At 42.7% G+C, this 15,635-nt stretch overlaps 2 protein-coding genes and 1 pseudogene across 2 annotated transcripts; 1 reads left to right on the top strand and 2 right to left on the bottom strand.

The window, feature by feature from the left end:
* Positions 1-680: 680 nt before the first annotated feature.
* Positions 681-5,386, bottom strand: LOC121584970 (3-ketoacyl-CoA thiolase, mitochondrial). Its single transcript, XM_041901251.2, has 10 exons — positions 5,278-5,386; positions 4,462-4,628; positions 4,231-4,359; positions 3,427-3,543; positions 3,140-3,287; positions 2,745-2,920; positions 2,390-2,519; positions 2,193-2,263; positions 1,827-1,981; positions 681-1,595 (listed from the first exon to the last, which is right to left on the bottom strand). The coding sequence occupies exons 1-10, from the start codon at positions 5,291-5,293 to the stop codon at positions 1,511-1,513; spliced, it is 1,194 nt and encodes a 397-aa protein (XP_041757185.2). The 5' UTR covers positions 5,294-5,386; the 3' UTR covers positions 681-1,510.
* A 215-nt stretch (positions 5,387-5,601) lies between these two features.
* Positions 5,602-12,111, top strand: LOC121584972 (annotated as a pseudogene).
* On the bottom strand, positions 12,084-15,269 carry c16h22orf39 (chromosome 16 C22orf39 homolog). Its single transcript, XM_041901254.2, has 3 exons — positions 15,162-15,269; positions 13,310-13,477; positions 12,084-13,089 (listed from the first exon to the last, which is right to left on the bottom strand). Exons 1-3 carry the CDS (start codon positions 15,186-15,188, stop codon positions 12,952-12,954), a joined length of 333 nt encoding a protein of 110 aa, XP_041757188.1. The 5' UTR covers positions 15,189-15,269; the 3' UTR covers positions 12,084-12,951.
* Between the last annotated feature and the right edge of the window lie 366 nt (positions 15,270-15,635).

The raw sequence follows: 15,635 nt of genomic DNA, 5'->3' as shown, positions 1-15,635 counted from the left end.
GTTACCAACGTAATTAGAGCAGTAAAAATAAATGTTTGTCATACCCGTGGTATATGGTCTGATATACCACACCTGTCATCCATTCAGCATTCAGGGCTCGAACAAACCAGTTTATAATGTAAATTAAAACATGTAAATACTGTATTTGTATGATAAAATGATTAATGACTGAGTCATATTTGTCATTTATGGACAAATCTACATTTTATGTCAGCTCTTAGCACTCATGATAAAATAATGATGAACTGTCTTTGAAAATCTACTGTATGCACCCGTGTAGCTCAGTTGGTAGAGCATGGCGTTTGCAACTCCAGGGTTGTGGGTTCGTTTCCCATGGGGGACCAGTATGAAAAAAAAAAAATTATACACTCACTAACTGTAAGTCCCTCTGGATAAGAGCGTCTGCTAAATGACGTAAATGTAAATGCACCCATACCAATCTGTACAGACTCATACAAGTTTTTCTCAAAGGGTCAGTTTCCAGGACCCAGATTATGGTGGCGTTCCAGGTCACCTACATTGCAGTCACACTGTGCAGAGCAGTAGATTGCTATACTGATGTGGTTCCTGAGATAAATACTTCTCCAGGCATTATGACATCCCAAACAGGGAGTATTCTTGCAATAGGCCTAGTAACATAATATCCTGTAAAGAATGTGAACAACAATGTTAATCCAAAATGTATTGATTATTTTTTATTTGGAAAAATCTAACAAATCTTAAATGCAACCTTACAGTTTACATGTTAACACACGTACATATCTAGGGCAATGGTGATCCCTGCAATGGAGTGATAATTCATATTCAAACACAAGGAGAGAGAGAGGCTGTAAGGAAGAGGCAGAGGCATCTCTCCTTCCACAGAAAGCAACTTTACCCCAACTAAACCGCACTTCTCATCTCATTTGTTAATATGCTACAGCGAGAGGTAAATAGTATGTCCTATGAGCTAGCACTGTTTTCAAGGCAAACAAAGACAGTCCCTTACAAAAAATTGATTTAGCCCTTCAGATTCACAAGGCCTCTTTAAGCAGATACAGACAGTATGGTTTAGAAACATAAACATTTAGAAAAGGTAAAAGGAAGCATACAAGGAGTGAGTTTATCACAGACAGTGTTACTAAACACCCTCGTTTCTGTGTTTAGGTAAACAGCAATCGTTTTCTGGAATAATTGACGAGTGATGAGATCTTGTGTGTTTCTTCGAGTATAGATGGTAGAGTCTTGGGATGTTTCAAGTGTGCATCAAACATACAAAGAGCTTGGAGGGTGGATATTCTTACATTTCAAGTCGATGCAACCCGGTGTTTCAACTCTACATTGGACAAAAATCTGAAGTTGCATTCGAGTGTGTATATGGCATGTACTCTACTGGGTATGTAGGGTGTGGTGTATTTCGAGCGTGGATGGTATTGAAAGTACACTTGAGTGTGGATGGTACAGAATGTACCTTTCTGAGTATGTATGTTACAGTAGTACACTTCTGTGTGTGCATGGTTTGGTCTCTTCCTCAGTGAGTGTTCTCTATGATGATGGCGATGCCCTGTCCACCACCGATGCAGGCTGATCCCACAGCATACTTTCCCCCAATCCGCCTGAGAAAAGGAAAAACCACAAATTATTCATTAAACCACTCCTCTGTGACATAACATGAATTGCTCAGCATTCGAATTGTCTTATTTTTTTCTAGTTAAAAACCTTTGCCTGTTCCCTCACATGGGACAACAATGAATTGTTCAGATTTGATTTGACAGTATTTGTCTACATATTTACAGAGTGATAAGTGATCCGGAGTAGTAAGAAGACTACCGGTGTGGTGGGGTTACCTGAGCTCGTGGACCAGGTGCGCAGTGATGCGTGCTCCTGAGGCTCCTAGGGGGTGACCGATGGCAATAGCCCCCCCATCAGCATTACTCTTCTCTGGGTCCAGACCCAATGCCTTGGAAACCGCCAGGTACTGAGCAGCAAACGCCTCATTCACCTGAGCGACAGCAGAGGGGAAAGAGAGAGAGAAGGACAGGAGAAGTCAGAGCAGGAGAAAGAGAGAGAGAGAGACAGAGCAAGTGAGAAGGAGAGACAAAAGGAGGAAGTCAATTATATAGGGTAAGCTACATGAGCCAGAGTACACCAAAACAGAGCAACCAAATATCTGCATCAGTTCCTATTTATGAACTTAAAACAGACGAGCATACCTCCACCAGATCCATGTCTTGGAGGGTGAGACCTGCTTTCTTCAGGGCTTCATTGATGGCTTGAACTGGGCCTGATGGGGGAGAATGACAGAACCTTACCAACAGAAACCACTAGACGGCCATGCTAGAAAGGCCTATATTGGGATGTATCATATGTTTTCATCAAGTACATAAGCCATTTGTTGTCAGTCACCCACCGATTCCCATAATGCTTGGGTCACATCCGGAGACGTGATATGCCACTATTCTTGCCAATGGGGTGAGCTTGTGCTCCTTCACAGCTTCCTCACTGGCTATCACCACGGCAGCAGCTCCGTCAGACACGCCCTGTGGAATAGGAACAGAACAGTGGAATAGGAACAGAACATGAAGAAGAGTACATTCAAAACTAGCACACAGGATTTACGCCCAGCACACTAAAATGATCTGCACTCCATTTAAAACCGGTGTGCTTGGGGACAGACTGAATGTGATACTCTGTTGGCAGAAGATGGTAGGAACTGGGTGGAAGAGATTGGGTCCAGAATTGAATCAGTCTTGTTTAGTACTCACTGATGCATTGGCAGCAGTGACCGTTCCTCCCTTCTTGAAGACAGGGGGTAGCCTAGCCATCTGCTCCAGGGTGGTCTGGGGGCGAGGGTGCTCGTCCTGGGTCATGGGTACCTTGCCCTTCTTAGCCTTCACATCGATGGGCGCGATCTCTGCCGTGTAGTGGCCCGCCTCGTGGGCTAAGGTTTAGAGAGCACACAGACAAACTCAGGGATGTGGTTAGCATTCAGATGGAAATCTGGAAAAACTGTTGGTAATATGGTAATATGCAGTTCATTGTCATAATATTTCTGAGGACAGATAATCAGGAATCACTGATTAATCAGGAGAGAGTCTTCATGCCTAAGGTAAGGATTGTAAACATGTGAGCTTAGTTAGTTTAAGGGTTGACTACTGACCTGCCTTCCACCTCTGCTGTGTCTGGTGTGCGTATTTGTCACAGTCGTCTCTGCTGATTTCGTATTTCACTGCCAGATTCTCTGCTGTGATGCCCATGGGGATCTTAATGTGCAGGTCAGTAAGCCCTGCCCACAGAGTGTCCTCCAGCTGAGACAAAGGAAACAGAGAACGTGTTAGCTTAGTCCTTGGCATTGGTTTAGAGCAGCTGTTAAAGGGCTTGTGGTCAAAAATGACAAAATCTATACAAATTTGGTATTTTATCTCTCCTCATTTATTAATTCAATACCTTGAGGTCGAGTCCGAACTTGGTTCCGAAGCGGACGTTGCGGACAGCATACGGCGCCTGGCTCATGCTCTCTGAGCCTCCACACAGTACCACCTCTGAGTCCTTCAGACAGATTTCCTACAGAGACACAGACACACACAGGATCTTAAAGAGGACAAAGGTACAAGGCTGCTAAACCATGCACCTACAATTGACCTACATGACCTACAAACAACAAAATTGTATGTTGACAATGTGGCAGAAATGACTTTACTGTGGTCTCTGTGACCCATAACTTTGCATGTTATAGTTCATAAATATGTATTTTTGTAGTGTACAGTGGGCAGGAGTCCAGTTCAGACAGAGGTATTAGAAAAATGCTTAGTGAGAGTAGCACTCATGGCCCGCGAGGGGGTCCAATCCAGCCCGTGGGTGGTTTGAGTAAAAACAAAAAAAAAATGTATATCTATATAAACGAACTCAATATACTTTCAAATGACAAAAACAAATCAAAACTTTGTAGAAATGATAATGGACCTATACTCATAGAGTTTATTGACTGTCCAGATCACTAATAATCACAGTGCACAGTCAATGGAACTACATTAATCGTTTCTTGACTCTCCAGCTAAGGGAGCATAGAAATTCCAAAAGCGATAGATAGAGGACTATGTTTCGCACATTTTGATGGCAAGAAAATATAACCCCTTTTCAGTGCGGCCCTCCGGACCTCGTTGAAGACCAAATGCGGCCCCCGGAGCAAAATTAGTTTGACACCCCTGGTGTAGACTATGTAGAGTCTCAGTGTTTATATGTCTACTATACCTGAGCTCCATTGATGATGGACTGAAAGCCGGACCCACACAGGCGGTTCACGGTGAGAGCAGGCACTGGGATGGGCACCCCACACCTCAGACCCACATGACGGGCGATGTATGGAGCATCTGCAGAGCTCTGAAGGGAAGGAGATTGGGAGAGAGCGGTATAGTCAGCTCACACATTTCCTTCCTTCAGTTTATCCTTGCCTCTGCTTGCTTTTTGGAGTTTTAAGCACACCTGCATGACGTTTCCAAAGATGACACTGTTGACAAGCTCGGGTGCCACTCCCCCAGCGGCGAGAGCAGCCTTGGAGGCATGCTCTGCTAGGTCTGTTGCACTGTGGTCTTTCAGAACCCCGCCGTAGGTGCCAAACGGGGTCCGCTTAGCAGACACAATAAACACATCTGGATGGAGAGAGGAGGGAGAGAAAGAAGAGTGGGTGTGAGGTGACTAATCCATCTTTACTGCAGTTTTAGAGTTGTTGATGACATAATCTGAGTGAATATCTAAAGCAATACAAATATTGGACTTGAAAAGGGCTGCCTTGCCTAGATTCACTGCTTGAGAGTCCTGTTATAAAACTCCACAGCAGTGCCATTGTAATTCTCATGTAACTAAGAAGTGTCACTTTCACCTTTACCCTACATTCATCTCCAACTCGCCTAGCCTTTAGAAATGTAACGATACAGAGAGGCATAATTGACAGTTGTTAAACTATGTGGCAAGCCGACACTTGACAACCAAGAAATAGCTTTGTTTACATGTAGAGACAGACTGACAGCAGTCATTCGTTCATTGAATAGTGACAGCTCCAAAGACAGGAACAAATTAATCAGTTGAAAGTTGATTGTTTTGATAATCTATGAACACTAGCTAGAAATTTACCGACTGTCAGGAGCCACCTGGTTATTATTTTGCCGACGTTAACGTTTGTTATGCAGTAACTTATGCATAGCTACCTTTGTGTTGCAGAGCAAGGAAAGCATATTTATAGAAAAGCATGCATTTCGTGGTGCGTGCGTGGTTTATACTAAATAACAAAATATAACTTACTTCTGAGAAGTGACATAATATTGATTCCTCACGTCCACGAAGGTCAATGTATCTGTGTGAATGGAGTGTGAATTTAAGGGCGCTTGGCAAATCTTGACCTTTTACCTAAATAATGTGTAACTAATCATTGAGACAACAACATTCGATACAACGAACGTGTCATGTTCAGATGGTACTGCAATGACATTTTTAAATGGTTACTGGTATAATATTTATTCAGTGATGTCGCTATGTCTAATTGAAAACTGTGTATAATGTTACCAATTGTATATCTCTGACGTAACCAGATCAACGTTAAAACAATGGGATCGAAAGTGACAATGTGAAACTCGAGCTGAATGTACGTCATTCTCTCAATTTTCAAGCAGGACTTCTGTCCTGCGACTGTTAATGGGACAGCAATGATAACTTTTATTTGACGTGATTAAACACGAATCAAATAATATAGCAATCATGTCTCTGGCTGTATCGCGTACCCTGTGTAGGGTATTGTCCCGACAGACTGCAGTGCCAAGGTGAGTTGTAACATGCAGTGTGTGCATAGCTATCAATGTTGGTTAGCATAGGCAAGCTAACGTTGCTACAGCAGTTGAACATTTAGCTACATTTTGTATTTCATTCTCTCATGGTGGTTGATGCATGATTTTGTCGTCCAATTGTATGCTAAAACCTGAGCCAGTTAGTTAGCTAGCTAAGTTATGTATTCACTGCAGTGCTGTTACAGTGGCTAGATTTAGCTAACTAGTACTCCCCTTCCTCTGAGTTACTATTCTGAACAGCTCTTTGATGGGAGTGAATGGTCATGTCAGACAAGGTCCTTGTTGTCTACAAAGGGTTTGTTCTCTGGTGCACTTCAGTTTCTGTCGTCTACTCTCTTTGCTGTTTGCTATAGGCACCATTTGTTATAAATGCATTACAGGCTCAACTCTCACTCATTCTGCCTATGTGTGCTCTTACAGGGCGGAGCCCAAGAAGAAGAAGAAAGTGGACCCTCGTAGAGCGCAGATGGTGAGAGAGACTGAGCTCATTCCCATAGAAGACTTCATAACCTCTGCCAAATGCATGGATGAGGCCAGGTCTGGCTCACACCTTTAGTGCTTGAATTAATGGAGTGGCTGACAGTCCCATACAAAATCAGGGCACCATCATCAGATATACTATGGTGGGCACCCCCTACTATTGGGCACATCCATAAATGTTGAATATTCACTGTTGCTTCACCCCCAATAGTGGCTTAGTTTGAACCCTGCTTACCATAGTGATCTCCAGTGGCGATTTTAGCATGTCAATCTTACTGGGGCAAACAAAACAAAAATGTGAGATGCATGCCAGCAAAGCCGCTACACACCACTAAACAATACATTAATTGCACTATAACTGTGACAAACAGTGCCCACAAACTGTTAGGGCCTACATAAAGCTGTCCCAACATCTTACCACTGCTACACTTGGCTATCAGCGGAGCCTTGTCTGACAGTGAAACAGTTAATTCAGCCTCATTTACTGCCTTTAAAAACATAGCTGAATATATATATATATATATATATATATATATATATATATATATATTAATTGTACCTTTATTTAACTAGGCAAGTCAGTTAAGAACAAATTCTTATTTACAATGACGGCCTACACCGGCCAAACCCGGACGACGCTGGGCCAATTGTGTGCCGCTCTATGGGACTCCCAATCACGGCCGGTTGTGATACAGCCTGGAATCGAACCAGGGGGTCTGTAGTGACGCCTCAAGCACTGAGATGCAGTGCCTTAGACCACTGCGCCACTCGGGCTGACTTGCTTAAACAAATGTGGTTTCTAATGACAATTGAGATGTACAAACTTTGGCAGGGGTATTCAAATGCAATTTGAGAAGGTCCAGTCACACAAATTTCCTAAGTGGGAAAGGTCCTGATAGAATAGATATTTTAATGTATCGGTGCTCTAGTACAGCATAGTAACAAACTTACCATTGTCCATATTATGATTTGGGATACAAGGTTTTATATCAAATGTTTTCAGGACTACTATTAAATACATTAAATGAGACCAATCAGATACATTTTAATGAATTACAAACAACTTCTTTATTTTGATTGTGAAAATGTGCATTGTACAGGCTGTACTGTAGTAGTAAGTAGGCTATTACTATTTTGTGATGCAACATTTACCCATCTGAAGGTCTGTTTTGCTTCCTCTGAAAACTCTGACATTTGTGACCAAGAAGGGGTTCTGTATGAACAGCAGCAGTTGTCTTCCAAGAGCAAAGTCATCAAAGCGAGCCTTGAAGTTATCCATCAGCTTCTGTATGAAATCACCATGGTGGGGCACATCTTTCTCTCCCTTGGTTTGCTCCAAAAGTTTGGGGAAGTGGACAAGTTCTCCCTGGAGATCAGTCTTAATAATCTGCAATTTCCTATGGAAAGCCCGGACTGCTGTTATCAAATCACACACTGTGTTGTTCTGTCCCTGCAGCTTAACATTGAGCTCATTAAGATGTGATATAATGTCTGCCAAAAATGCAGCTGTTTGCATTTTCTCCACATCTTCCAAAAACTCTGTAAACTAAGTTGCCTTTTCACTCTTTTGCTCTGATAGGAAAGATTTTATCTTCTCCCGAATGGCCCAAAAGCACTCCAAAACCCTGCCTTTGCTGAGCCATCTGACATTGTTGTGCAGTAGTAAGTCATCATAGCTGGCATTAACCTCTGTCAGAAAGCCTCTTAGCAGATGATGCTGTAGGGATGATGATGCTCTCAAAAAGTTTCTCAGTTTCATCATTGTTGTCATGACCTCAGCATACACTTCTCCCAGACTGGCACACAGGACAGATTGGTGGATGGTGCAATGGTAAGATGTCAGGTCAAGGTGGTCCTCTTTCAAACGTGAAACCAGTCCCCTCCCTCTTCCTATCATGGCTGGAGCTCCATCTGTGGTGATGCAGACCACCGACTTCAGATCTATTCCCCTTTTTGTCAGCATCCCTTTGATGGCCTCATGAATGTCCTCTCCTCGTGTGTGTGCTTCAAGAGTTGTTAAAACCAACAGGTCCTCACAGAATTCCTTTTTTGTTTCGTCATAAAATCGCACATAAACCATAAGCTGGGCATTATCGGTGGTATCTGTTGATTCATCCACAGCTAAAGAAATGCATGGTGCATTCTGAATGGCCTCAAGTTGTGAAATCACATCTTCAGCTAATATTTCAGTTATCCAAATTGCTGTGGAATCTGACATTGGGATCTGTTTGATATTTTCCTTCAGCTCATCTTTTTGTTTACCATCAAGCAATGTCTCAGCAACTTCACTCATGCATTCTTTAACCAGCTTTGCGTCAGTAAATGGCTTATTGCGTTTCCCCAAAACCCAAGCTATTCTCAGTGAGCACTCCATTGCACGTTCTTGGGCTGTCAGGGAATGCACAAGAACTTTGGTGGACCTCGCATATTGGGCTTTGAGCTGATTTATTTTTCTCGTTCTCACCTCTGTGTTTTGGGGATTCGTTTGCTTGAAATTACTGTTTTGTGTCATAGTGGCGCTTCACATTGGCACTTTTCACGAGCGCTACGGACTCTGAGCATATCAAGCACATTGGTTTTGAACTTGTTGCGGGGAGAATTAATGCGTACTTGTCTGTCCACTCGTCTTTGAAAATGCGATTTTCGCTATCAAGTTTTATTTTCTTTGAACAAGACATCCTCACATTCACGACGTCTATCGATGGACGTATTTCCGTGTGTGTCTACTTGCTCCCAGTCCCAACACTGTCTTTCACTGTCGAAGATATTTGCATATATTTATGCGGTTGGATGAGACGCGGCTCTCTTCTTGGGACAAATGTGCATAAATGCACGCGATTGGATAGGACGCGGCCCCAGCTGGTGTTTCTTCACCCCTGCCAGAGACAGAGAGAGGCTGCGCTGCACTTGGGCAACGGCGCCGGGTGGGTCATGTTTGAAAGCTGTCTGAAATTAATTTACTGACTTCGATATCGTTTGGTGCTGTTCGGTCCGTATTGATCCTTTGCTGGGTCCGGACACGGACCGTGGTCCGACATTGGAGTATCCTTAACTATGTCATAAGGGGACGACAAGCTGATAAGAGGCAATCCGTAATTTCGATTAAGACATTAATGAGCGAGCTAGGACGGACGTAGTCAAATAACTTTGTTTAGCACTTTTGAAATGCACAGCACCAGAATTCAGAACATGGGCCGTTCTTACAGTTGTTCTCCCTGTACACCAAGTCAGAACCATAGGATAAATAAAGGGGGCATATAAGCAGACATGAAAGGTCTTACAATATTGGATGGTTCCATTTCTCTAAAACAGGTTATAGGCTACATGTGCACCACCAAGTCAGAACAGTAGGCAAAATTAAGAGGAGAAAATTGACCAAATTATTAGGGTGAGGCACATGGGCTACTAACAGCTTACTACACAACATACACATATGATTACTTTCTTAGTTACAGTATACATATCTCCCTGGCATATTACATAATTTATGCAGCAGCATACAATACATTTTTGGACTCACCTTGTTGTGCTGTGCTCACTTGAACAGGAAGGTGGCGCTGCAGTCCTTCGTGGGCAAATTTTCTCATCAAAGTCTGGCATTCTCTGGATGTATGGTGCTTTCAAGACAACTGGGAACTTGGAAAAAAACAAGATCGAATCATGATTACGTCAATGATCCTTAGGCCGTAGCTCTAGAAAGAGGCCCGAGTTTTGGATTTACAATTCTGAGTTGTATGACTGTTCAAAACGTATTTTCCCAGTTGGAGCTCGTTTTTTCCCCGAGTTCCCAGTTGACTGAACTCACTGAAGTCAAGTTTTTGCAGTTCCGAGTTAACAGTTGTTTTGTGCACGGCACAAATCATGCTTCATTGACAGCATGGCCAATGTTGAATGTTTATCATTTTAAACTTGGAAAATAAACCCTTAATCCCAGATTTGGGACCACACAGCCACTCCACTGACTAGCAGGTTAGTGATTGCTTTGCAATGCTTGCAGTTAGCCACTGATTCCTTCCAAACCACTCATTGTTGAATTTGCGATTTCCAACTGGTTGTGTAATGTTTATGTCCAATGGCCGAAGAGCACCGATACGTTTTGTCTATAATTTCTCTTCATTAATTCTCTTCATATGACAAGGATTAAAAAGGATTTGCCAGTAGATTGTCGACTTGATTCATGATGATGACTGCTAGCTAAGATTTTGAAAGTATGATGTTGACATGATCAGTCCAATCAAAGCTACTTTAGATATAACGTGATTTGACGTCATTTTATCTGTGGCCAATGACCTTGAGCCTTCTTGGATGGGCATGTCTAATGTAACTCTATGGCAGCACCCAAGGGGCTTGAATTTTCGATCTCTACCCTTAGACTTGGCAGTGATGTAGTGTCCCCATGAGTGACAGAATACTGAGCCAATCACGGCGCAACTAGTGAACATTAACACCTACTCTCCGTATTTTCTGCTGGCTGCCCCACCACCACAGAAACCACTGAGCTAGGCTGAAACACCTGCATTTTGGAGCTGCCTTACTCAAGAAAGCAAAAAAGAGACCATGTTTGTATGGGGCTTTATTAACTCAATGTTGTTGTTGTTGTTTTTTACATTGTTTGCAAACTGATATGTGACACATATTAATGCCAAAATAACATGCAAAACACCTCCCCTGAATGACGGGTCGCCACTGGTGATCTCTAGCAATAGTAATAGAAAGACTGGCACCATTTTCAGCACTAAATCAGCTGATGGATTGAATTTAATATTTGAGTACACTTTGTCAATATGTGTGACGCTGTGCTTAACCGATTGTTCTGTTGAGTTACTCATACTTATAGTATAATCACACTATTAGTGCAATCCAAATGCATTGCTCTGTCCTAATGTACACCTGAACAGGTCCCTACTCTATTTGTTAATTTCCCCTAGGGTGCGCTTTGTTCCTCACCTTCCCTGTGAGGAGAGTGAATGACGGGCTCTACTGCTGAAGGAGTGGTCCTGCTACAAACAGGTATGTGATCTTGTAAGCCAATGTTGGTCGTAACTTTATCACAGCCCTGTTAAAGATCCTTATTTAGAAGAAAAAAAACAGTGAGCAGACATTTACAGTACCTTCTTTGTAGACATTTTGTTATACCCAGTTCCTGTGCCATATTTTAATTTCTTTCCACCCTGCCCCGCTATGAGCAGACCCAGCACCGGGTTGAGATGGAGGCAGTAGGCCTGGCTGTGGAGGCCCAGAGGGATGCTTTGGGGGAGCTGAGGCTGGAGTCAGAGGAGCTCTACCAGGCATCACTGAGGCTAGACCCCCTGCTTGTCCCTTTCAACCACCAGGGACCCAACTACACAAGGCCCAGAATGAGGCACCTGAGGGCAAATACATCACCACCAAAGTTTACACCCAGTGAGAGGGTAGGGATATTAATTAACATTGTGGGTGTAACACGTGTTGACATGGTTGTTACATCCCCATGTTTTTACATGATTTGAATGGACAGACTAAATATTTGACGGGATGTTCATGAAAGAAGATGAGACATGAAAGCTTGCTCAGAACAACAGCCCGGGCACCAATAGTGGATGGATGTCTCATTCAAAGTGTAAGGTAATTCAACCGCTTACCGACCAGAGGACCATGACCTATTCATTGTATTGACAACTGCCCTATCATGGATTCACAATTCACACTCATGAAGTGATTCACATTCTGTAGTGTGTGTGTGCTGTATTGTTACATTCATAAATCTCATAGGATTAAATACAGCCTGTAAGGAAAACATACCAGGGGTTGAAATAAAGGATTCACATTAGTTTTATTTGAAATGCATTTTTATGTAACACTGTAGATAAGGTATGTGAAATAATAAAGGCAAAGATCCTGTGTAACGGTGTTACAGAAACACTGGCCTCAATTGCAATAGGTAGAGAAACATACAAGCTCTCACTATTTTGAGTCTCTTTCCACACAATGACTAGACAAAAACAGTCAGAACACTGGTGCGGGACCGAATACTGTATGGTGCGCTTACCCTTTTCCCAATCCAGTATCTCTTTTAGCTGTTCCCAAAAATATTATTTCCCAGTATACGCACATATAAAGTATATACACACACATTTTCATTTGTATAATGTATGGAAAGAATGTACAGCACCTTATTACTATCAATAACTGTGTTTTTGATCGGAGTAGAACTTTGTAGCAGTAGAGAACACCGCCCTAATACCAGTGAAGTGAATTGGACACCTCCGGAAAGAAAATCTATGCCAGAGTGGTTTTGTTACAAGAGAGCAGGCTTTCCCCCAACCAAGCCCAGCACTAAAACACCTTTCTAAACATGGTTTCAACTGAACCAGTAAGAGTCAGCTGGTTAAGCTCAAGAATATCAAGATAGAATACATTGTGTAGAACATACATTCTGCCATGAACAATTATGACTTGTTCCAAAAAATGCTTGTACTTTAAAATTCTAGCTGCAATGTTGTCAATAGATTGCTGTGAATAACCCCCAGGACCATGGCTCCCTAGCCACAATCTCTACAGTGAGAGGGAAGCCAGAAGATTTGGTTAAGTTTATGTAGCGAAACAGATCTCAGATGCCACATTGACATTGGTTTGCCCATGTTTAGGGCCATGGTAGTGTTGACCCTGGGGATGGTTAGGACTGGGAATCTGGGGGCTTGCCCTGGTGCAGGGGCATGTGCCAATCTCTGGGCGGATCTCGTCTCAGGTCCCACACAGGGGTGAACTTCCTCTGCTCCGCCTCCCGGTTCCTCTCACTCTGCTGTAAAGCATCCTGTAGTAGGGACAGGATAAGAGAGAGACAACAGACCGAGTTGGTTGGTTGATCTTTCACAATTGAGTCATATTACAAATGTACCCTGTACAGAAGCAAACTGTAGCCAACATTTCTGGACCTTGATGGCAGTTTCCCTGTAAATACAGAATTGCTGTTCCAACGCTGCTTAGGCCATTTCCCCTCGCAGCAGAAGTGATGATTGAGTGCTAAACTGTACCTTGGTCTCTGGGCCTGGGTTCTTCTCCCACTCTCTACATGAGTAGTAGTCTTCTTTCCACTGCCCGCAGGAGGGGGATGTGCCATGGGCATAGTAGTTATGGAAACGGTTCCACAGGCTTTTGCAGTGTCTGAATTCACTCCAGTAGTCATCGCAGGTCCGGGGCGGCTATGGCGGTCACATATTACAGGTAAATAGACATGGAAGCATATGACGTGATCCAGTTTAATACTTCCGCCATATTTACACTGAACAAAAATATAAACACAACATGTAATGTGTTGGTCCCATGTTTTATGAGCTGAAATAAAAGATCCCAGAAATGTTCCATATGCACAAAAAGCTTATTTCTCTCAAATTTGTTTACATCCCTGTTAGTGAGCATTTTTCCTTTGCCAAGATAATCCATCCACCTGACAGGTGTAGCATTTCAAGAAGCTGATTAAACACCATGATCATTACACAGGTGCACCTTGTGCTGGGGACAATAAAAGGCCACTTTAAAATGTGCAGCTCTGTCAGATCTCTCAAGTTGAGGGACAGTACAATTGACATGCTGACTGCAGGAATGTCCACCGGAGCTGTTGCCAGATAATTTAATGTTCATTTCTCTACCATAAGCTGCCTATAATGTCATTTTAGAGAATTTGGCAGTATGTCCAACCAGCCTCACAACCACAGACCACGTGTATGGCGTCGTTTGGGCGAGCGGTTTGCTGATGTCAACATTGTGAACAGTGCCCCATGGTGGCGGTGGGGTTATGGTATGGGCAGGCATAAGCTATGGACAACAAACACAATTGCATTTTATCGATGGCAATTTCAATGCACAGAGATACCGTGACAAGATCCTGAGGCCCATTGTCTGCCATTCATCCGCCGCCATCACCTCATGTTTCAGCATTATGCACAGCCCCATGTCGCAAGGATCTCTACACAATTCCTGGAAGCTAAAAGTGTCCCAGTTCTTCCATGGCCTGCATACTCACCTGACACGTCACCCATAGAACATGTTTGGGATACTCTAGATCGCCCGCGTGTTCCAGTTTCCGCCAAGATCCAGCAATTTCGCACAGCCATTGAAGAGGAGTGGGACAACATTCAACAGCCTGAAACTCTATGCGAAGGAGATGTGTCACACTGCATGAGGCAAATGGTGGTCACACCAGATACTGACTGGTTCTGTTCCACGCCCCTACCTTAAAAAATAATAATAAGTATCTGTATTCCCAGTCATGTAAAATCCATAGATTCGGCCCTAATTTATTTATTTCAATTGACTGATTTCCTTATATGAACTGTAACTGAGTAAAATCTTTGAAATTGTTGCATTTTTATATTTTTGTTCAGTATACATAGGATGATAAATGTACAGTAGGAATCGATTCCTCGAGCATTGTTCTACATTTCCTGAATGTGAGAGCAGCATTTCATTGTGTTAGGGCTGTGTTGCTATTTGATAACTGAAAGACTAGCTGGCGTTCAGTTCCAGCATAATCCGAGTTGAAGAAGTGCACACAATCGTGAGGCCTTGACCGTCCACTAAACAACACCTATCAAAGTGCCAATTTGCTAGATACTAACTAATCTACGGCTAATTGGTTCTAAAATCGACATTCTCTCAAATCAGAGGATCTGGCGAGAGAAGAAAACCTTTGCTCAAGTTCATGCTGTCCCTTTCAATGTGGTTTTAGCTTGCTAGCTAACATTTACATTAGCCTCGTACAGCAGAGCACATACCGAGTCGTGTAACGCTAGTTAGCTACAAATGAGTTACATTGGTGACTAGGCCCTTTAGTGAAATACGATGACCTTACGTTTTCATAAACAATACATGAATGTGGTACATTACCCTCCACATTGCTCCAGAATCTGCCATCACCTCCGTTGTTTTGCCTTTTGACAAGGGGACGTAAACAGCCAATCAAGCACGGTGAAAAGGTCGTCACTAGTTACCATAGCCACAAAGTCATAAACCCCGACTATTTCTATAATTCTTCTTCTTAAAATGTTATTTTAAACCTAACCTTAACCACAGTGCTAACCTTATGCATACCTCTAAATTAATACCAAAAAGCGCATTTTTGTTTTTATGATTTTTTTACGGTGACTTTGTGGCTGTGGTAACTAGTGGAACAACTGAAAAGGCAGGAGTCCCATCCACCCACTTCCGGTAATGAATGAACTCGAGAACAACGGAGATTTGCAGAATTATACAATTACAATTATTCACATTATTGTTTAAATTCTTCTATCCCTTTACTGTGCTTTATTATTGACACACTTATGAATTACAATATGTAGGTTTTTCAATACCTACTGAAAC

Source organism: Coregonus clupeaformis, chromosome 16 (genome assembly GCF_020615455.1).
Source record: "Coregonus clupeaformis isolate EN_2021a chromosome 16, ASM2061545v1, whole genome shotgun sequence".
Taxonomy (NCBI): Eukaryota; Metazoa; Chordata; class Actinopteri; order Salmoniformes; family Salmonidae; genus Coregonus; species Coregonus clupeaformis.
This window is presented reverse-complemented; position numbering and strand designations above follow the sequence as displayed.

Coding starts and splice junctions, on each gene's coding strand:
- LOC121584970 (XM_041901251.2), bottom strand. Junction 3,544..4,230: donor CCATCATCAATGGAGCTCAG/GTATAGTAGACA, acceptor GTGTCTCTGTAG/GAAATCTGTCTGAAGGACTC. Junction 2,921..3,139: donor ACAGCAGAGGTGGAAGGCAG/GTCAGTAGTCAA, acceptor TCTAAACCTTAG/CCCACGAGGCGGGCCACTAC.
- c16h22orf39 (XM_041901254.2), bottom strand. CDS start 15,188: ATGGCAGATTCTGGAGCAATGTGGAGG. Junction 13,478..15,161: donor ATTCTGGAGCAATGTGGAGG/GTAATGTACCAC, acceptor TGACCGCCATAG/CCGCCCCGGACCTGCGATGA. Junction 13,090..13,309: donor ACCCAGGCCCAGAGACCAAG/GTACAGTTTAGC, acceptor TCCCTACTACAG/GATGCTTTACAGCAGAGTGA.